The sequence below is a fragment of the Oncorhynchus keta genome, chromosome 20, assembly GCF_023373465.1.
Source record: "Oncorhynchus keta strain PuntledgeMale-10-30-2019 chromosome 20, Oket_V2, whole genome shotgun sequence".
Taxonomy (NCBI): Eukaryota; Metazoa; Chordata; class Actinopteri; order Salmoniformes; family Salmonidae; genus Oncorhynchus; species Oncorhynchus keta.
In genome coordinates, this window is record NC_068440.1 from 492,796 (window position 1) to 516,898 (window position 24,103).

The 24,103-nt window shown below is 42.1% G+C and overlaps 1 protein-coding gene across 2 annotated transcripts in view; it reads left to right on the plus strand.

The window, feature by feature from the left end:
• Positions 1 to 11,860: 11,860 nt before the first annotated feature.
• Positions 11,861 to 24,103, plus strand: part of LOC118399103 (ephrin-A3-like) — a 102,544-nt gene continuing 90,301 nt past the window's right edge. For both annotated transcript variants that reach the window (XM_035794897.2, XM_035794898.2), the window contains exon 1: positions 11,861 to 12,741. In XM_035794897.2, coding sequence (XP_035650790.1) covers positions 12,632 to 12,741 — 110 coding nt within the window. In that variant the 5' untranslated portion in view covers positions 11,861 to 12,631. The remainder of the gene's footprint in view (positions 12,742 to 24,103) is intronic.

The following is a 24,103-nucleotide window of genomic DNA, read 5'->3' on the forward strand; positions in this document are numbered from 1 at the left end:
TGCCGCCCTATGGGACTCCCAATCACAGCCGAATGTGATGCAGCCTGGTTTCAAACCAGGGACTGCAGTGATGCCTCTTGCTCTGAGATGCAATGCCTTAGACCGCTGCGCCACTTAGGAGCCCTACTTTTTGGGAGCAAGTTACAAAACCTATTACAATCTAGTATAGTTGCTTAACTTCATGAGCTGTCTCAGCAACAACAACAAAAACGACCTAATTATCTGTAATTTTATTCATTCAAACGACCACAAAGGTGTGCAGAATGTGATAGAGAGTGTAATTGTCTTAATGAAAGACTGCGATGTGGCCTAGTTAACACAAGCACCTCTTCACAGCCAAATCAATAGAAGACAGCTGATCTGCCCAGGGCTCAGAAGTAGATCACCTTCAACTCAACTATCATCAAGGGCTGATGATGGTAATAAGCTGCTTCAGTGCGATTTACAACACCTTGAATAATGAGAAAACTTCAATTAGAGAAAAAGACAAACGACAACCTTTATCTTTCAGAAACGTTTGACAGTAAAGACGCTAAACAAGTATATCTCCTAGAATATCTTTCCATCCTACATATTACCCTCTTTATTAATCTATCTCTTTTCCCATCCTCCTCCCTCTTTCACCTTCCCCTCTTTCAAAACCTTAATTAGCATTAGCAAACTCATCACATTATTCGCGACTCAATTTGGCACAACGATAAAGTGAAAAAGAACAATGAAGTCTGAAGGGCTTTACGGTAATGAAGTGGTGCTCTTGCAGATATTAGTTATTTAGAGGAGAAGCCATGCTCACCCAAGATGTCTGTCATTGTTTTAAGTCTCCTGCGTCCCAAATGGCACCCTATTCCCTTTATAATGCTCTGGTCAAAAGGAGTGCACTACATAGCCAAAAGGGTGCCATTTGGGATGTATCCTATTTTTCTATCTATCCCTGCAGATGTTTACATACTACTGAAGTCATTGGCAATGGTGTGCCTGATAGGGCATACCAGCTGTGTCACTGGTGAACACATAACCCCTCTGTTAGCCTCATTGCAATACACCACTGGGCTACTGCCGAATAATGCTCCTCCGAGGCATTGGACTTGGCCCTTTTACAAGTGCTTACAATTGAGAGGTCCCCGTCCCCTGCCTAAAATAGCTCTCCGGGCATCGGCTTGGCTATCCTCGTTGCCGTTCACCCTGACCGGCACAATAGAACAGCATGGGGAAGTGGTTCTGGAAGTGGTAGATGAAAGGAGTTTAAATAGAGGCAGATATTGCACTGTGGCTTTCAGCCGTCTGGCCCACAGACAGTCAATAGGGTCAATATCCCTGTCGGAGAGGAGAGGATAGGAGAGGCTGAGAGGCCATCTATCCATCAGACAGGGACCATACAGACCAGGCAGCACAAAAAGCACGAGACATCATTACAGTGGACCAGTGTCCGTCCGCCTTCGCCGCTCATCGACCAGTCGGCTGAGCAATGAGCAAAACTGATAGGGGAGGGCTGCAAACTCCTCATATCAGTCAGGCCATCGACCACCCATCCTTGGCTGACACACCACCCGCACCCCGCCCCCACCCCGTTCGACCGACCTCACGCCAGCCTGTCTGCAATTATTCAGACAGTTAATTAGGTCAGTCAGCTCCTCCAGCAACACAGGAGGAATGATGTGCAAGATGTCCGAGACTGACCTACTGACTCTCCTCTGGTGGAGTGTCTGAACATCGCAGGCTATGATCGGTCCAACTCCAAGGGATGGTAGACCTAACTGTCAGTAGAATTCATGATTAAACTGCTGAGCCTCCACTGTACTGTAGACCTGCCAGCCCCCACCAGCCCACCTTGTGATGTTCCCAGGCATATGATGTGTTATGATCATGGGTCATGTGAAGTGATTGGATTGTGTTTAATTTTTCTCAGATAGCATGCAGACATCTGATGGAGGGGAATGGATTGATCTAGAGCAGGGTTTTAAAGGCCATGGATTCCACAGGCTTTTGTGATAGATATTCACAGCAACCTTACCTAACCACCAATATGTAGATAGTAACTTACTATAAGCTACATATTTTACATACTGAGTATAACTGTATTATACCTTGCATATCAAACCTGATTAGCAGCTCTGACAAGGTTAATGCATTAAGCCGTGATGGAGATGAAAGTGAACTGCTGCCCTACAAGACATGTCTCTTCAAATCATGATTTAGTGGTTGGATCGAAAAACCTGCTGTGTCATGTTCTTGTATAATCAGGCCCTTTTTCTCTCTTACTGAAGCCCAATGAGCTGTTACTTTTCCTAATGTGAGGACATAATTCCGGCAGCATTCTCCATCGAAAAGCACACAGGGAAAGGTTGATGTCCATGCCAAGCCCCCAGTCTGATAGTGATTGTGACATTTCCTCTCCTCCCTGAGGGCCTCACTTTGCCTCACCCCCTCCGACATCCAAAATGCTCCAATTCCTAAGGACCAATATCTCTTCCTCACAGAGAAAAAGGTCACATGCTCCATTATGTCAAACTGAACTTTTGACCTAACATTTACAGAGAGAGGAGGCGAAAAATAGCCCTCGATGTGACACTGAAGTTCGGTCGGCATGTTGTTGTAAGAATGGATGCTACAGGAATATCATTATTTGATGTTAGACATTGGATGCTTACACATTGGTGCTATCTAGAACCTAAAAGGGTCGAAACTGTTTAAGTTCCATGTAGAACACAGAGGGTTCTACATGAAACCCAAAAGAGTTCTACCTGGAACAAAAGTTTTTTTTAACCTGGAACCAAAAAGGGTTCTCCTATGGGGATAGCCATAGAACCCTTTTGGATCCCTTTTCTCAAAGAGTGCAGGTTGCGAATGGATGACAAAAATATCTCAAATTATTACCAGACAGGAATCTACATTTAGGAAACTACTTCTATTCTGTTTCTATTCTTGTTTGATGCTGATGTCCTATCTTTATACATCAGCGTGCAAAGGGAGTAGACAAGGTTGCAGTCGGGCCCTAAGGCTGTGATGCCGAAGACTAACATTGCCTTTGACTCTGATTCACTCTGCGAGTGAGTTCACTCTGCCAGCTTAGTTTTCTGCTCATAGATTCTCATTAGTGTTGGGTGGTAAAACAATGTGAGAGGACGTAGAGTGCAACTCAGCCAATGCAAAATGTACTGTATCAACCATCAACCCCTCAGGACAATGAGAAGCACACCAAATTCACTAAATTCTCACTATCAGGCTATTAGAGTACATTTATACACAACAGTTATCGATTGACGTAAAGCGAGAATTTAAAAGAGAAAGAGAGAGAGAAAGAAAGAGAGAGAGAGAGAAATGGGGAAGATACAGCGATAGGAAGAAAGAAAGAGTGAGATAGGAGGTGAAAAAGAACGAGAAATATCTATGGATTCATTGAGAACCTTACTTAATTGCTTCCGCAATCGATTGTCGTCCCGTGGCATGGTATATGCATCCCAAATGGCACTCTTACACTTTATAGTGCACTACTTTTGAACAGGGCCCTTAGGGCTCAGTAGTGCACTATGAAGGGAATAGGGTGCCATTTGCTACGCAGACTTGGTCATTTGAGACTGCTGATTTGGGAGGAGCTGGATATCGACCCTGTTGTTGATTGTGCATTTTGCCTGGTCTTACAAAACCAATCCTTGGAGGCTTAATAAAAGAAATACATGCTCGGCTCCACCAAATACTTGATGTAAGGTGCCGTCAACTATTATCTCTTAAGTTGTTTTGATTACCCTACAGTGTTGCCAAGTAAAAATGATGGCTTCCAGGCTACAGCCTGTCATCATGCTTGTCAAACATTTGTTCCTGTACCTGTCCAGTGCTGTTATACATACCTTATTGTAAGCATCATCACATTTTGAAGGTAGTGCTCCATTACGTTTCCATGTTGCAATGAGATGTTATATTACTTTGATTGATTCATAGTCAATGGCGAGACAGCCCAAAGACTTTCCCCAACACCCTCAAACATCCCCCCTCTTATCTCCCTCCTTTCTCTTCCCTCCTTTCTCCTTTAATACTCCATGCGTCACTCATGCTAATAACCACACTCCTCATTTTGTCTTCTCATCAGACACATGCTGCTCTCCCATCTCTTGTTTTCTCTTCTCCTCTCTTCAATATTTCATGCCAATGAAAGTGCATCTATTCTGAGCGTTTCCCCGTGTCCTACCACCTCCCGACTGTCAAAACATAATTTTCTATCATTCGACATCCCTCTCCCTGACTCTTTCTACCCCCTTGCTTCTCAATCATCTCCGTTGGGACCATCATGTATTGGTGATGATGACCCTCGGTGCAGTGATTGCCTTCCTTTATTTAATTTCTCCTCATGTTTGTATGCCAATGTTCCATTATTGTCGCTACCCCAATTTTGCAAACACACTACACCCATTTTGCACACACACAACACACACACACACACACACACACACACACAAGTCAATCACCTATTGTCAGGGTTGGGTAGGTTACTTTCTAAAAGTAATCCATTACAGAAACAAATTACTAATCCAAAATTGAAAAAAATTGAACGACATCTATTGCAGGATAAATCAATGTTAAGGTTTACATAGCTGGCCGTATATGGCTGTTAAATTTAACTTTATGGGTTGGTTATGTAGTCTTCTTCTAGCCCATCACTTTCTACTACATATAATAATATGATTACAATATATCTTTACATTAAAAACCAAAGTCTATCAGAATTCCAGTCATTCCAATAAATGTTATACACCCTGATCTTCAAGAATAGGACTTGGAAATACGGAAGTATGGATTAGCCAAATTGTTTTACCTGAGCATAACCCCAAAACAAAGGACTTATTAGCCAGTCCTACTCTGTTGTTTATGATTTTGTTGTCATGGAGGACAGATTTGTCTCATTGATTCGAGTTGAAAAATAAATGCTGCCCTCATGGAATGGCATGCTTTGAGAGATACTGAGAAGTGCTATTTACATGTGAAAACTTAATTTCATATGCTACGTTTGCTATAGGCCTATTGTTTACCTTTTTGTAGGTGACACTTTGACATCTTGATAATATGCAGCTGTATAAAGAGCAAATCCACATTTGAAACGATAGCAAAACAAAAAAAAGCTGAGGGATGGGAGTATTGTAACTACTCTCAGATGAATAGACAGAGCTATGGATACAAGGACTGACCAGCTATACGGTGTTTGTTTACATATACAATGTTTACAAACATTTGAACATTTTGGGTTCTCATGGAGTGAGACAGTTGAACTACGCTCATGAGGCATTTACAAGTTATATTCTTCAAAAATCAATGGATATACACTACCGGTCCATTTTTTTTTGAAAACCTACTCATTCAACCAAAAAAGTGTTAAACAAATCAAAACATATTTTATATTTGAGATTCTTCAAATAGCCATCCTTTGCCTTGATGACAGCTTTGCACACTCTTGGAATTCTCTCAACCAGCTTCATGAGGTAGTCACCTGGAATTAATTTCAATTAACAGGTGTGCCTTCTTAAAAGTTTATTTGTGGAATTTCTTTCCTTCTTAATGCGTTTGAGCCAATCAGTTGTGTTGTGTTGTGACAAGATAGGGGGGTATACAGAAGAAAGCCCTATTTAGTAAAAGACCAAGTCCATATTATGGCAAGAACACATCAAATAATCAAAGAGAAATGACAGTCCATCATTACTTTACGACATGAAGGTCAGTTAGAATGGAACGTTTCAAGAACTTTCTTCAAGTTCAGTCGCAAAAACCATCAAGCGCTAATGATGAAACTGGCTTTCATGAGGACCGCCACAGAGGCTAAATTCATTAGAGTTTCCAGCCTCAGAAATTTCAGACCAAATAAATGCTTCACAGAGTTCAAGTAACAGACAAAACTATAATAATATAATAATAATATATGCCATTTAGCAGACGCTTTTATCCAAAGCGACTTACAGTCATGTGTGCATACATTCTACGTATGGGTGGTCCCGGGAATCGAACCCACTACCCTGGCGTTACAAGCGCCATGCTCTACCAACTGAGCTACAGAAGGAAAACTCAACAATAAATGTTCAGCGGAAACTGCGTGAATCAGGCCTTTATGGTCGAATTGCTGCAAAGAAACCACTACTAAAGGACACCAATAATAAGAAGACACTTGCGTGGGCCAACAAACACGAGCAATGGACATTAGACCAGTGTAAATTTGTCCTTTGGTCTGGAGTGCAAATTTGAGATTTTTGGTTCCAACCGCTGTGTCTTTGTGTTACATGGTGTGGGTGAACGGATGATCTCTGCATCTGTATATCCCACCGTAAAGCATGGAGGAAGAAGTGTGATGGTGTGGGGGTGCTTTGCTGGTGACACTGTCAGTGATTTATTTAGAACTCAAGGCACACTTAACCAGCATGGCTACCACAGCATTCTGCAGCGATACGCCATCCCATCTGGTTTGGGCTTAGTGGGACTATCATTTGTTTTTCAACAGGACAATGACCCAACACACCTCCAGGCTGTGTAAGAGCTATTTGACCAAGAATGAGAGTGATGGAGTGCTGCATCAGATGACCTGGCCTCTGCGATCCCCCAACCTCATCCAAATTGAGATGGTTTGGGACGAGTCAGAGTGCAGAGTGAAGGAAAAGCAGCCAACAAGTGCTCAGCATATGTGGGAACTCCTCCAAGACTGTTAGAACAACATTCCAGGTGAAGCTGGTTGAGAGATTGCCAAGACTGTGCAAAGCTGTCATCAAGGCATAGGGTGGCTATTTGAAGAATCTCCAGTATAAAGTATATTTTGATTTGTTTAACACTTTTTTGGTTACTACATGATTCCTTATGTGTTATTTCATAGTTTCAATGTCTTCACTATTGTTCCCAGATGTAGAAAATCGTAAAAATAAAGAAAAACCCTTGAATGAGTAGGTGTTCTCAAACTTTTGACTGTTACTGTATATATATATATATTTACAAATCCCAAAATGATGTAGCAACTACAGATTGCTCCTATAAGTTTATCAAAAGTGTACGAGTTTGATCACGTCTCCATTATGCCTATGGATTTTTTTTTTATCAGCATGAATTAGATTGAGCAGTAAAAGTCTCACTTTTATTCCATAGGCTGGAATCCATGCTATGCAGCTGTTGCAAGAGTACATTTTTCACTGGCTGTCCACTGGTTTAAAAAACAATGATTGATAGGCACCGTAAACTTCTTGAATTGAACCTTTATTGGTTTCAAATACATATTTATATTTGTGAACAGCCATCCACAACAACCACAATCCGTAAGGCGAAAATAGCTAAATGAGAGAGCAGCAGTGTGATTCACATCAATGACCTATATACTGTAGATATCAATAATAAGTGATATCCGTATTGCCGTAGACCACACCACTGCTGTCATCCTCCAAGCGTTTGTTCAAGTTGGATCATCTTTGAAATGCCGACAGCAGTCGCACCATTGGAAGACATACAGTGAGCACCATAATTCAATGGACAGTGACCATTTTTTGTTATTTTGGTTCTGTACTCTAGCACTTTGAGATTGCAATGATACAATGGCAATGAGGGTGAAGTGCAGACTGTCAGCTTTAATTTGAGGGTATTTTCATACATATCTGATGAACTGTTTAGAAATGACAGCACCTTTTGTGCATGGGTCCCCCCCATTTTAAGGTACTAGAAGTATTGGTTGAATTGGCTTCACAGATGTGTGTCGTTAGGCAGGTGTATTCATTTGTTGTTTTTAGTGAATGCAGGAGAGCTGTTGATGAATAGAATTGATTCTACACTTTGCTATTGCCTCTTTGGAGGTTGTTGTTTGGGTGTGACAACATGAGGAAGACAGTAGTGTTGGTGCAAATGAAGCTGGCCTTCATAAGGCTCAGAAATGAAAATCAATCAATCAGGAACATTGCAAAAACCCTGGGCATGCCCAAGTCAGCAGTTTGGTTCATCATTAACAAGAAAAAAACCTGACAACAGCCCAACAGATCGAAAACACTCTCCTGGATGCAGGTGTAGATGTGTCAAAGTCTACCATTCGTAGAAGACTACACCAGCATGACTACAGAGGAAACACTACAAGATGCAAACCTGAGGAACAGAAAGGCCAGATTACAGTTTGCTAAAAAAACACCTAAAAGAGCCCCAAGAGTTCTGGAAAAAAAGTATTGTGGACAGATGAGACAAAGATGAACATGTACCAGAGTGATGGAAATAGGAAAGTGTGGAGAGAAAAAAAGAAAGGCCCATGATCCAAAGCATACCACCTCATCCGTGAAACATGGTGGAGGGGGTGTTATGGCTTGGGCCTGTATGGCTGCCAGTGGAACAGGCTCACTTGTCTTCATCGATGATGTGACTGCAGACAGAAGTAGAACAATTAAATATTTTATCTGCTCAGATAAAACCAAATGCCTCCAAACTCATTGGACGGCACTTCATCATGCAACAAGACAATGGCCCTCAACATACTGCTAGAGCAACGAATGGGTTTTTGATGGCCAAAAAGTGGAAAATCCTTGACTGGCCGAGTCAATCACCGGATCTGAATCCAATTGAACATGCATTTTACATGCTGAAGAGGAGACTGAAGGTAATAAATCCCCGAAACAAGCAGGAACTGAAGATGGCTGCAGTACAGGCCTGGCAGAGCATCACCAGGGAAGATATCCAGCGTCTGGTGATGTCGATGCATCGCAGACTTCAAGCAGTCATTGCATGCAAAGGATATGCGACCAAATATTAACAATGATTACTTTATTCTACATTATGTTAAACTGTCCAATGTTTTTTGATGCCCGAAAATGGAGAGGACTATGTACAAAAGCTTCTATAATTTCTAAACGGTTTATCCGATATGTATGAAAATACCCTCAAATTAAAGCTGACAGTCTGCACTTCACCCTTATTGTCATTGTATCCTTTCAAACTCAAAGTGCTAGAGAACAGGACCAAAAATAACAAAAAACGGTCACTGTCCAATGAATTACGGTGCTCACTATAGCTTGAACTGTAGCCTACAAAAGCCTATTTCTGCTCTTTTCCCGCGATCCATCAAACACATTTGGTGTGTCTTCATAGTGGTCTCTGACTTATGGTCAGACTCACCCACGTTGAACAAATTTGAACTTGTGCCTGTTTTCAATGCTGATTGGAATGTCATTGAGAAAACAGAGAAGTGTTACATGCAATCCGTTAAACACCCCAACCCTGCCTACTGTACATGTGTCTCACACCTGTTATGATGTCTGTCATCACTCTTCATACATATAGCACGCCCCCATCTCCCTTCTCCTCTCTTTTTCATTCGCCACAATCATTTACCAGTACCCAGCTCATTCCCCGAAGTTTCACCTCTTCTCCACTCGTTAACTTTCTCTCTCTCTCACTTTTCATCATGTCCTGACATTGCAGAACATTGTTCTTGATTGCTTGGCAGATGCCATTATCCCGGGCCTATATCTTCCCAATCTCATTAGCCATTTGTACAGCTGGGTACTTGCTGGAGCGAATCAGGTTAAGTACCACGCTCAAGGGTACACACATCAGTAAGGCCCACCTGGAGTTCATACCTGCCATCCTCCTGATCGCCAATAACCATAACAGACACACTATGGTGTCCTTCGTCTTTTTCTCTCCCCCTCCCTAAACTTTCTCTCTTTTCAATTTCCCTCTCTCTCTTTCTTTCTCACCATAGTCTCCTAGGCTCTCACTTGGTCTCTCTCGCCATCTCACTTGTTTTTGGCACAGTGGGGTTAGGTAAACAGAGGAATTGAAAATTCATGTCGGGCAGTAGGGGTGAGAAAGGGAGAGGACAGGGAAGACTTGGGAGGTGGGTGTGATGGTCATGCCATTGTGGGTTACTAACACAACGCTGAACATGGGGAGAGGGACGGGGACATAGATGGCAAGATTTGAAATTGTACACATCATTGTTAGGTGTTTCTTCGTGACCAAATATTGTTGTTTTTCTTATTAATAATGGTTGGTTACACTCACTAAATGTTTTTATTTGGGATCATTCTCATACCCCGAATTCTCTGAACACTTCATTCAAAGTAGGTCTTTGGTGTTTGAATTTCAAATCGGATTATTATTAAGTGAGAAAAGAAGAGTGATAAAAAGAAACAGGAGAAAATGTATGATGCAGAAGAGAAACAGAGCAGAACATTTATAAAAAATATTTCTCTGTTAATGAATTCTGTTAGTAAATCATTATCAGGAAAACAAGGATATATGAAGACAAGGAGGTAGATTGATGATAATATATGATCTAAATAATCAATATGTCCATACTGGTAACAATCATGGATGAATCACTGTGCATGTAGTGTAAACAAGGTAACTTCTCTATAGTGTAAGGCTACACATGTTTACCATGCAGTGCCCAGCAACGGCAAAAGAACAACATGCACATCCGCAACACGTCCCAAAACATCAAATTAAAACACATTTGATTATTGATGACATGAAGCAATCCACTAGACCATGCTTCCCTCTCACATACTATGTTTGTACAAAGCCCATATTGAGACACTCACAGTCTAACACTCATACATAGGCCAACCATTCCCATACACATGCATAAGGCCGACGACATGGTTCATGTTACTCAAATAGGAATATGTGAATATTAAACATGTCAATCTCAATATTTTCTGATCTTCGTTGACAGTATTGTCAGTGTGAGTGGTAGGTTATAAAAAAGAGAGGGTTTGTGAAGAGATGGCTGGGATATGCCATGGAGACGCAATGCCTCTTGAGTGAGAGGTGACAAAGGGATGACAAATGCTAGTAGCAAGTGATCTGGCATAGTAAGAACAGGCAGAGGAAAGGGAGAGTTGGGGGGAAAGTGTTGGTAGGCTACTCTCTCTTTCTCTTTCATCCCCCTTTCCCTGTCACCACGGCAACATGCCTGGAAGGCATTCAAAAGAGGGGTCAAAAAACAACAGAGAGGGAGAGAGTGAGTGAAGGGAATCGAGATCAAAATAGACAGTGTGTGTGTGTGTGTGTGTGTGTGTGTGTGTGTGTGTGTGTGTGTGTGTGTGTGTGTGTGTGTGTGTGTGTGTGTGTGTGTGTGTGTGTGTGTGTGTGTGTGTGTGTGTGTGTGTGTGTGTGTGTGTGTGTGTGTGTGTGTGTGTGTTAGAGTGTGTGTGAGAGCGTGTGTGCATGAGAGAAGGCGTGCGAGGAGGAGAGAGTAGGGCTGTAGACCTACTGTGGTTTAGGAAGAATATATATAGCATTTTCTCCAATGAATTTGAACTTTACTGAGAACTAATCACAAGATGCAAAACATTTAGTATTCCCAATGACAGATTATAGAAACTCACATTAGGGAGACTTAAATCCCCACTCACATCACCAAAACCACTTATGAAAATTACACCCAAGATATGATAATAACCGTTATAATAGGCCTATAGAATTTGCATAGTTAATCAAACACCGTAATGCCTAAAACAGTGAAATTAATAGTGTTTAAACCCACCATCGAAATTAAACAGGTTAATTAAAATCTCTCTGAATATTGGAAATTAAACACACGCCCGCATCACACACACACACACACACACACACACACACACACACACACACACACACACACACACACACACACACACACACACACACACACACACACACACACACACACACACACACACACACACACACACACACACCGCCCCAGAAACCTGCTCCTCTCTTCCTATTCTTCACACACACACACACACACACACACACACACACACACACACACACACACACACACACACACACACACACACACACACACACACACACAGTGGTGGCGGGGTTGGGCAGAGTGAGCGCATCTTGTCCATCAGAGGGCGGGATTGTAGGAAACTGGCGCGCAGTGCGTGGGTGGTTCGGAAGAGGCGGCGGATAGAAACGAGCCACTAAATTCTTCCGCTGCTCTGTCGTTCGCTGCATACTTTACGTATATACTTTCATTGCGGAGATTAAACTAACGTCCGTGGGCGTGGCGTTTGGCTGGAGCAAGGAGTCGGCAAGGTAGACACCTCAAAGTCTCAACTGACAGTCTGAGCTGAGGCTCATTTAAGATGACAAAGTAGATGATCGTCAAAACGAAACGGGAACACAATGCCAACAGAAGGATAATTTGAACACATTTTGAGAAACTTCAATGCCAGCTGTGCTTGACCAACCAAGACGAAAAGATAGTATTGAGATATGTTGAGGAGAATTGCAGCATCTTCTCGGCTCATTATGGGACTACAGTTGTCAGTTGTGGCAGCCTAATTTGCCTTATCACTTATTCTTATTACACGGCTGTTTTCGGTCAGTGGAGAGGAATAGGGAACATAAAAGTAATAGCCTACTCAATGCACGGTGACTTCAACGTGCGCAGCAGGCAAAGTAAATACAAATAGGGTTGGGGAGAATGCCCAAAAGGGATTCTTCGCGCAATGGAATTAGAGTTGAAAAACACGTAAACCAAGCCAAGTACGCATATTTGTCCTTCCCAAAGGTTGCTGGAAACTAATTCAACTGCGTTGTTTTTGACCGCCGGGATGTTGTGAGAGACCCACTGTTTGGGACGGCGGAAACTGAGAGCGAAGAAGGTAGCCTAAAAAGAACGAGGAACAGTGGGATTATGGCTCTCGCAACGGTTTCTCTCTGTCTAATAGCGCTCGCCTTTACAAACTTGCACCTGACGCGAGCCAACGACCGACATGCCGTCTATTGGAACAGCTCAAATTTACAGTAAGTAGGCTACAAGTATAATACAGTACACTATTATCTTTGTTTTCTTTGTTGCTATGGACCTAAACCGACGACAGGTGTCAGTATGAGGAATTGATCATCCCCTAACTAAATGTTACTATTTTAGAGAATATAGGTGAATGTATGTATAAATCATTGTTAAGTGTGTGATGAATGCTGTATTCCCCCATCCCGAAAATGTGCATTGCAGAATTTGCCTATTTCCAATATACACGTGCACACACGCACACGCGCGCGCACACGCACGCGCACACGCACGCACGCACACACACGCACATGCACACACACACTATAGCAAATACCAGGCAATTGTGTTGCCTTAATGTTCCTTTCCACCATGTAAGCAGGTACCTGGTGTTCTATATGAATATTTAATTAATGTGGACAACTCAGTTGTCACTGTCCATCTCTTACTCCACAATGACTCATATCTGTCATCTATGACCCCCTCCCCTCTCTCACTCTCTCACAAACACTCAATCCTCTCCATCTGACTTGCAATCCATTCTGATGTTGTCTGCTTTCTTTGTCCCCCCCCCCCATAGGTGGTGCATCTGTAAGGCTAGGGAAAGCTATTTCATATTGAACTAAGTTGCCAAAATTATGTAGCCTAATTATCCTAATGTCTATACATAAATACATCAAAATCATTCAAAATAGGCTACTACACCAGAAAGCATGATTTGGTCACAGAGGATCATTCGTTTTTGAAGAAAAAAACGGGTTGTTGGGTTGTTTTAAATCACAGCCTACAGTCGAAAGGGCCCGCAATTTGGGCAGCTCTGCAATGACCAAATAGATGATACTTGAGTTGAAACTGTCAATGAAAAGCAGAGAGACCCAGCCAAGCATTTTGCGATATTTCTAAATACAATCGCAGAATAACATAGTTTGGAAAGTAAATGGCTATTACTGTAAATTGAAGACAGTGGAAAGACTCTAATCTGTCTTTAGTTATCAAAATGCTCAACTTAATTGAGCGAACACCTGCCTATCTTATTGGCACCAGCGGAGAGTAGCAGCCATTTCCCCAGTAGTGCTGAGCGATTAGTGCTTTTTGAGGTGGGTTCGTTTTCGGTTAGATTATGAAAAAAATGTAGGTTTCGCAATTTTTTTAGACATTAAATGCACTATGATTTATGTGGGTTGAATGCTGTAACAATTCATACAATGAATAGAAGTCCCATGATGGTAGTGACTGCTCATTACTGGATATCACTTATTTAACTATAATTTATTCACATTACTTTAATAAAATATTTGTTTTATTTGATTGCTTCATTATTTAATTCAAAGCCAGACTGGACTAAGGTAAGTGGGCGTGCAATGGATTATGGTCATTGTAGTTAATTACCATGTTTTCAGTGCTAAAATATGTAGAATATTGGCCTGTTTAGAAACTACAACATAACACAGTTCAGGCTTGATCTGATTTATCTACAGAAACTGCACATCGAGATCACAGAAAGAAAAATGTACAAAATGGAATTCAAAATAATTGAACTGACGTCTTGTCAAATGGTTGTTTATAAAATGAAAAATAACCGACTTTTCCGTTAATCGCTCAGCACTAATCCCAGGTGAGTGTGTGTATTCACTGTCTTTATTATTGGGTCAGGGACACTTGAAAGTTCGTTTTTTAACAATAATTTACTCCTCCAGGTTAGATGGACGTCATATTGTATTTGCGTCTCTCTTTTTCTTAGTTTCTTTCTTAACTCAAATGGTTGAAGAAAACGTTGTTTTTATTGATCTGTTTGTCAGTGTCAGCAGAGTAGGCTACCCTGTCATTTTTGTCATATTAAAAAAAAGATTCTTCTAATGTCTCCAGTAATATGAAGTGTAGTAGAATTACATGTAATGTGTTTATTAAAGGCCACATTTTGCCCCTGCAAAGAAACAAAAGGCTATCTGATATAGCCTATAGTCTAGCCTACTCTACGCCACTACGCGCTGCATTTTTTTTGCGAACAGTGATTGAGTTATATTATTAGCCTAAATTATGACTAGCCAATCTTATCATCACAAATAGGAATAGTAGGCTATCTGACATAAGACCGCAAATGTGAGGATGCATGGAATTCTTTGTGGTAAAGGTGCATTTCTATGGTGAAAATTTGCTTCCCCAAACTTGAAACCTTGAAACAAAACACACGCACACACACACACACACACACACACACACACACACACACACACACACACACACACACACACACACACACACACACACACACACACACACACACACACACACACACACACACACACACACCACCCCAGAAACCTGCCCCTCTCTTCCTATTCTTCTTCTTCTATCTCTCCTTGGTCATAACAATCCTACTACAGTAGGTAACTATACTGTAGGTAAACATCTCCAGACCTCTAACTCAATACCTCTGCAGCAGAGATCGATGGGGTGTCTGGTGCCTTTGTCCTCTCATTAGTTATCCATCTTTCTCACATTCTTTTATCTTCTCCCCTCACCCCGCTGTTGCCCACTCCCCCCTCTCTCTCTCTCTATTTTTCTCTTTCTATCTGTTTTCCACCTTTTCGTTTTGTCCATTTATATTCACCTCAGACACTGGCCTATCTCCTGTATCTAATCTCTCTAGCTCATACTTGGTTATTTACCTCCCTCTTTAGCTCATACTTGGTTATTTACCTCCCTCTTTCCCTTGTTTTTCTACTCTCTCATGGCCAGCCTGTCCCCATCAATGTATTTGTTGTTGTTGTGTGCATCTCATTACCCCCCCCCCCCATCTGCTCTTGTTTCCTCAATCACCTCCAAAACCCAGGTCCCAGGTTGAGTCCCAAATTGCACCCTATTACCTAGTGCATTACCTAGTGCACTACAGGGCTCTGGTGAAAAGTACACTATATATAGGGAATAGGGTGCCATTTGGGACATATACTCAGATGGAAAGATAATATCAAAGATAATTACATATATACAATAGAATTGTTTGAATGCATCTGAATGATAATTCTGAAATATTTAATATAACTCAGTCTGGGTATGTGAGGCTTGAGTTCTGGGCATGTGAGGCTTGACATACTCAAGGTCTCTCAATCACCTCTGGTGTACCGAACCAACAGTGCAAACGAACACCTAGTCAAATTCCTACTAGCCCTGGTTGTGATAGCAATTATGTATGCCAGTTTGAATCTCAATAGAGGAGGCATATTTAAAGAGAATCATTAGCAGTACCAGCACATGTTCAAAGTGGTGTGAGGGTTTTGCAGGTTTGTGCGTGTCACATTCTGTATTAGGATTATCTATCATTGTTAATTATTCATTTGGTGTGTGTTCTATGACTTGCACAGCGTGAGGAGTACGCCCAGGCATTGTACGGGATAATCATTCATCAAGTCCTGGCACATCAGCACCTTAATATAACACTTATATGAATATATTTTCATTTTAATATATTCTAATGATAATACGTGTATCTGTGTGGGGTGATGTGTGTGTTTGTAAAAAAAAAAAAAAATCCCTTCCTCCACATTGAGATAAGAATCTGTAAAATAATGCAAAAATTGACCCAGTTTGCAGGTAGCAGACAAATCCACAGAGGCTATGGCAGGAATACTGATAAGCGATCAAGCCTTATAGGCCGTAGGCTTTAGGCCACTTCAGCATCATTGGTTCATCTCAAATGGCACCCTATTCCTTATAAAGTACACTACTTGTAAACAAAGCACTATGGACCCTGGTCAAAAGTTGTGCACTATATAGGGAATAAGGTGCTATTTGGGATGCAACCGCTGTCCACATCCTGCTGCAGGCCTCACTTACCCACCTCAGAATTAGATACTACCTCAGGGGGAACAGGGAGGAGCCGAGGCCAGGGCAGAGGGCAAGGGACCAGGGGCTTTCAGGGCTGAACTCTGGGTGATGAGGCCTCATTGTTGGTTGTACCCTTGAGCGAAGCATTCAGCCCAGATGGTTACAGAAAAAAATCCATCTGTGAAAAATGGGATCACATGAAAACCAAGCTGTTTGTGCTAAGGCCATGAAAACAGCTTGCTATGGGTTTTATTCGGATGAAAAATTCACATTTACCTCTTATTTGACCAGGTAAGCTGACTGAAAATACATTCACATTTACAGCGAAGACCTGGGGAATAGTTACAGGGGAGAGGAGGGTGGATGAATGAGCCAATTGGAAGCTGGGGATGATTAGGTGGTCATGATGGTCATAATTTAGCAAGGACACGGGTTTACCCCTCTACTCTTACAATAAGTGCCATGGTATCTTTATTGTCAACAAAGAGGCAAGACACCCGTTTTAACGTCCCATCCGAAAGATGGCACCCTACACAGAGCACACACTGCCCTGGGGAATTGAGATATATACAGTACCAGTCGGAAGCTTGGACACACCTTCACATTCAAGGGTTTTTCTATATTTTAAACTATTTTCTACATTCTTCTTCTTCATAGTGAAGACATCAAAACTATGAAATAACATATATCGTGTAGTAACCAAAAAAGTGTTAAACAAATCAAATTATATCTTATATTTGAGATTCTTCAAAGCAGCCACTCTTTACCTTGATGACAGCTTTGCACACTCTTGGCATTCTCTCAACCAGCTCATCCCAAACTATCGCAATTGGGTTGAGATTGGGTGATTGTGGAGGCCAGGTCATCTAATGCAGCACTCTATCACTCTCCTTGGTCAAATAGCCCTCATCAGGTGTGTTTTGGGTCATTGTCCTGTTGAAAAACAAATGATAGTCCCACTAAGTGTAAACCAGATGGGATGGCGTATTGCTGCAGAATGCTATGGTTGCCATGCTGTCGAAGTGTGCCATGAATTCTAAATAAATCACTGACAGTGTCACCAGCAAAGCACCCCCACACAATCACACATCCTCCTCCATGCTTCACGGTGGGAACCACACATGCAGAGATAATCCGTTAATCCACTCTGTGTCTCACAAAGACAAGGTGGGTGGAACCATACATCTCAAATTTGGACTCATCATCTAATGTCCCAAACTTCCTGAATACTTACAAGGCCCTCCTCCACCCTCCTTTCAGAAAATCTGGCCCTGACTCCATCTAGCTCCTCCCATCCTTATAGGCAGAAACTCAAACAGAAGGTACTCGTGCTTCAAAGTATTCAACGCTGGTCTGACCAATTGGAATCCACACTTCAGGATTGTTTTGATCACGTGAACTGGGACCTGTTCCGGGTAGCTTGCGAAAATAATCTAGATGCATACACGGATACGGTGACTGAGTTTATAAGGAAGTGTATAGGAGATGTAGTACCCACTGTGACTATTAAAATCTACCCTGTTAGCAGTTGATGTTACTCTTCAATAACACAGACCCCAAAGCAAATCAGGGGGAGAAAAATAGTTTTATTCAAAGAGGAGCTATTATGCTGAGAGTCAGATGTTCATTCTCCCCTGTCCTCAGTGATTCTCTCCTGTGATTCTTTCCACAGAACAAAAGGACAGGATGTACTTCAAAACCCAGCCCTAGCCTGTGGTTGACCAATTCGTTTTCCTTGCAATAAAACTGGGCCAATGGCCAAATAAGAAGTATCCGATTTCAGGTTCAATGTATAAACAATTTGGACCAATGAGAACTTGCCATGTAGCTATGAGTCCCGGAATTAAATTCCTCCCATGTCTCCAAATTCCTCTCATGTCACTATTTCCATTGATCATTCCCTATTGACCGTTATGTAACGGCATTCCTCCTCCTCGCCACACTATGAAATACAAAACAATAAACGTGCACATGAACGAAAAACTAAACAGTACCGTGTGGCAACAAACACTCACACGGAAACAAACACCCACAAACCAACCATGAAACCCAGGCTACCTAAGTATGATTCTCAATCAGAGACAACTAACGACACCGGCCTCTGATTGAGAACCATACTAGGCCGAAACAGAAACCAAACATAGAAAAACAAACATAGACTGCCCACCCCAACTCACACCCTGAACATACTAAATAAAGACAAAACAAAGGAAATAAAGGTCAGAATGTGAGAAGTTAGTTAGTATTGACTTCTTGTCCTCTGCGTTGTGTTCTTATCTTCAAAATATTCTTACACTCCCCTCTAGACCATTTAAAAAATAAATATACGTAAAAACTATTTTTAGAAAACAATAAAAAGCATGAAAAAATATAAAATATAAAAAACATTAGCAGTAAGCATAAAATGATTCACATTAAACACCTTGCATTTCTATAAAACATAAAGGGCATATTTTACTTGCTGTTGCAATAAGAAATAGATTTCAAACAAAGTTATAGAAAATAAGTATTGTGTAACAGGTGTAATGATGATGTCCCTTACGATTTCTACCACATCCTGTATTAGGAGGATACTCACAAAAAAAACAAATTGTCTAGAAGACAACAATATTCAATCGTCCTCTTGGCAAGTTAATCATTCACCAAGTCCTTTGAAAGTGACCAGCTCTTCCACACTGGTATCAGTCCCACATAGATAACTATTTCCAACTATGTTCTGACAGTCTGCCAGTAGTGAGGAATTCTTCTTCCGTTCCACTGGTTGATAAGGACTTCTCTAATGACACTTCACTGGTGATCTTATATAATTTCAAGTACAGTCCTTGGGTCAAGGAATATAGCTTCTGCTTCAGATGGTAGATTCTCACAACCAGTAACGAAGGAATTAAAAAAAGTGAAAGTAACATGTCCTGGTTTCAAGAGAAATTAATATTTCACATAGATTTTTTTGTGATTTTCAGGAAAACGTTGGACATTTCACCCTGCGGTGTACAACATAGAAGTTTATCAGGTTCTGATCATCTTACCATGCTTCTTCACCCAAGATTGACACCCGATTGCTAACCAATCAGTTCTTTATTCTCCAGGTTCCGCTTTGCCATCAAAATTGACAACCTTGCAATGAATGACATGTATCCATCGTGATTTTCACTGGACTTTCACTGCTGACCTCATTATGAGCAACACTTGATAAGGACCTTCCCACTTTGGCCTTAATGTGTCTGTTACATTTTTTTTAGCATCACCCACTGTCCTGGTACTACGTCATGTCCCCCCTCTGGAGTTATTCCCCACGTCTCTTTTACTTGTCTGTCTGCCTCCCCTACTATTGTAGTATTGTAGTAACTGCCCAGCGTGCCTTCCTCACACCCCCCTCCGCAATGCTTGAACCGTCTGTGTATAGGATAAACTCAGGGTTTTCCAACAGATGACTCTTAGTAAACCCATCAGAGAGCTGATCCAAAACCAACTCAAAACAGTCATGTTGAAGTAATGTGGTATCTGGAGGAAGCATCAGAGTAGCTGGATTACATGGTATGATGATGTTAGGAGCCTCCAACACAGCTGACCATTTGTTCCAATGAGCAGCTGTGACCTGTGCAGCTCCATTCATTGTCAAAAGAGTATGAGCAGCATGTCGGCAGAATCTTTAATCACTACTGTAGTAGCATCCATAGCTTCCTTGCTAATGGGATATTGTTTTGTAAAAGCCACTATTTCCATTGATCATTTCCTACTGACCGTTAATACTCTATTGACTTCTCGTCCTCTGCGTTGTGTATTTCTCTTCAAAATATTCGTACATCCCTAATCAGAAACCGTAGATAGACAGTAGCATTTGCACGAAACTGAAAGCGCGAACCACCGCATTTAACCATGGCAAGGTGACTGGGAACATGGAAGCATACAAACACTCACTCCGCAAGGCAATCAAACAAGCTAAACGGCTCAGACACAAGACGTATGTGGCAGGGACTACAGATAATCACGGACTACAAAAGGAAAACCAGAAACGTCACCGAGACCAACGTCTTGCTTCCGGACAGGCAAAATATATTCTTCGCACACTTTGAGGATAACACAGTGCCACCGACGCGGCCCGATACCAAGGACTGTGGGCTCTCCTTCTCTGTGGCGGACATGAGTAAAACATTTAAACGTCTTAACCCTCTCGAGGCTGCCGGCCCAGACAGCATCCCTTGCCACAATCCTCAGAGCATGCATAGACCAGCTGGCTGGTGTGTTTACGGGCATATTCAATCTCCCTATCCCAGTCTGCTGTCCCCACATGCTTCAAGATGGCCACCATTGTTCCTGTACCCAAGAAGATAAAGGTAACTGAACTTAATGACTATCACCCATAGCACTCGCCTCTGTCATCATGAAGTGCTTTGAGAGACTAGTTAAGGCTCATATCACATCTACCTTACCTGCCACCCTAGACCCACTTCAATTTACTTACCGCCCCAATAGATCCACAGACGATGCAATCGCCATCACCCTGCATACTGCCCTATCCCATCTAGACAAGAAGAATACCTATGTAAGAATGTTGTTTATTGACTATAGCTCAGCATTCAACACCATAGTACCCTCCAATCTCATCATTAAGCTTGAAGCCCTGGGTCTGAACCCCACCCTGTGCAACTGGGTCCTGGACTTCCTGACGGACCGACCCCAGCTGGTGAAGGTAGGAAACATTGTGTCCACTCCGCTGATCCCCAACACTGGGGCCCCATAAGGGTGCATGCACAGCCCCCTCCTGTACTTCCTGTTCACCCATGACTGCGTGGCCAAGCACGCCTCCAACTCAATCATCAAGTTTGCAGACCACACAACAGTAGTAGGCTTGATTACCAATGATGATGAGACAGCCTGTAGGGAGGAGGTGAGGGCTCTGGGAATGTGGTGCCTGGAAAACAACCTCTCACTCAACGTCAACCAAACAAAGAGATGATTGTGGACTTCAGGAACATTAGAGGGTGCACCCCCCTATCTACATTGATGGGACCGCAGTGGAGAAGGTGGAAAGCTTCAAGTTCCTTGGCGTACACATCACTGACAAACTGAAATGGACCACCCACACAGACAGTGTAGCGAAGAAGGCACAACAGAGCCTCTTCAACCTGAGGAGGCTAAAGAAATTTGGCTTGTCACCTAAAACCCTCACAAACTTGCACAGCACGCAACCGCAAGGCTCTGTAGAAGGTGGTTTGGTCTGCCCAACGCAATACTGGGAGCATACTACCCGCCCTCCAGGACACCTACAGCACCCAATGTCACAGGAAGGCCAATAAGATTGTCAAGGACATCAACCACCCGAGCCACTGCCTGTTCACCCCGCTATCATCAAGAAGGCGAGGCCTGTACAGGTGCATCAAAGCTGGGACTAAGAGACTGTAAAACAGCTTCTATCTTAAGGCCATCTTACTGTTAAACAGCCATCACTAGCACATTAGAGGCTGCTACCTATAGGCATAGACTAGAAAAAACGTGTCACTTTAAGGAATGGAAGACAAGTCACTTTAATAATGTTTACATATCTTGCAGTACTCAGCTCATATGTATAGTATATACTGTATTCTATACTATTCTACGGTATCTTAGTCACTTAATATTTACAAATCTGGCATTACTCATCTCATATGTACATACTGTTTTCTATACTATTCTACAGTATCTCATTCACTAAATAATGTTTACATATCTTGCATTACTCATCTCAGATACATATACTGTATTCTATACTATTCTACTGTACCTTAGTCCACTCCGCTCTGACATTGCTCGTCCATATGCATATAGTCTAATTTAATTCCTACTTAGATTTGTGTGTAGTGGGTACATTTTATTTAAGTACTTTACATCACTGCGTTTCTCGAAGACACAGCGGTTGGAACCAAAAATCAAACATTTTGACTCGTCACAACAAAGGACAGATTTTCACCATTCTAATGTCCATTGTTCATGTTTCTAGGCCAAAGCAAGTATCTCCTTCTTATTGGTGTCCTTTAGTAGTGGTTTCTTTACAGCAATTTGACCATGAAGGCCTGATTCACACAGTCTCCTCTGAACAGTTGATGTTGAAATGTGTCTGTTACTTGAACTCTGTGAAGTATTTATTTCGGCTGCAATCTGAGGTGCAGTTAACTCTAATTCATTTATCCTCTGCAGCAGAGGTAACTCTGGGTCTACCTTTCCTGTGGCGGTCCTCATGAGAGACAGTTTCATCATAGCGCTTGATGGTTATGGTGACTGCACTTGAAGGAACTTTCAAAGTTCTTGGAATTTTCCGAATTGACTGACCTTCATGTCTTAAAGTAATGCTGGACTGTCGTTTCTCTTAGCTTATTCTAAGCTGCCGGTCCTCATGAGAGCCAGTTTCATCATGGCGCTTGATGGTTTTTGTGACTGCTCTTGAAGAAACTTGAAAGTTCTAGAAATTAGGGCTATTTTCAGTATACCACCCCAACCTTGTCACAACACAACTGATTGGCTCAAACGCATTAAGAAGGCACACCTGTTAATTGAAATGCATTCCAGGTGACTACCTCATGAAGCTGGTTAAGAGAATGCCAAGAGTGTGCAAAGCTGTCATCAAGGCAAAGGGTGGCTACTTTGAAGATTCTCAAATATAAAACATGTTTTGATTTGTATAACACTTTTCTGGTTACTCCATGATTCCATATGTGTTATTTCATATTTTTGTACCTCGAAGAAGAAGTACCATGATTGCAACCGTCGGAGTTGCAGCACCGTCAGCTACCTGCTTCCATCTCCATTAGAAAGAGTTGCTCTAAGCTTTCACACGCAGCGGCGTACCCAAGCCAACATGCTACAGATGTCCCTGCTAATGGCTGACTGAGGCAGAAAAAATCACACGCAGGCCATTAAATCATCTTCCATCTGAGGCCACCTGCCAATTAGAGAGGGGAGATGTGGAACATCTTGAGGAGTGCATGGGACCAGTGGAGGAAATGCCGCGAAGAAGTCGCTTCTCCTCTGGCGGCCCGCACTCCTGTCTTCTCCTATCAGGTATTGGCCTTGCCACTGACACAGATTAAGTCCTAAATGGCAGCCTATTCCCTGTGGACTCTTGACAAAAGTAGTCCACTATGTAGGGGATAGGGTGCCATTTGGGAAGCTGCCACAGACCGTAGCCTCTTAATTGGATGTTCTGTGTCAACATGATCAAAACAATAGTGTGGCTTTCACTCACTCCCAGTGTAGCTGCTAAGGATCTTAACTTAGCAGGAGATCAGGGAACAAAAGCTGCCAGTCCTTTGTACAGGCGTAGGAGGGAATAGCAAGGAACCTGTGGTGAAAATGTGGCAACCTTACTGTAAAATCGCCCCCCTTAAAAAGTTGAAAGGTATTTCTTCACCGGTGGAACCTCAGTGAGTTATTACTCTATGTGTGTTCATAGTACCAGATGTTGTGACCCCTATTTAAGACCTGAAATTTAGTCTGTTAGGACCTGAACCAAATTAAGACAAAAAAAACTCTTTCAGCGCATCCCTTCCTGCCTGGTTGGCTCACCATAAATGGTGT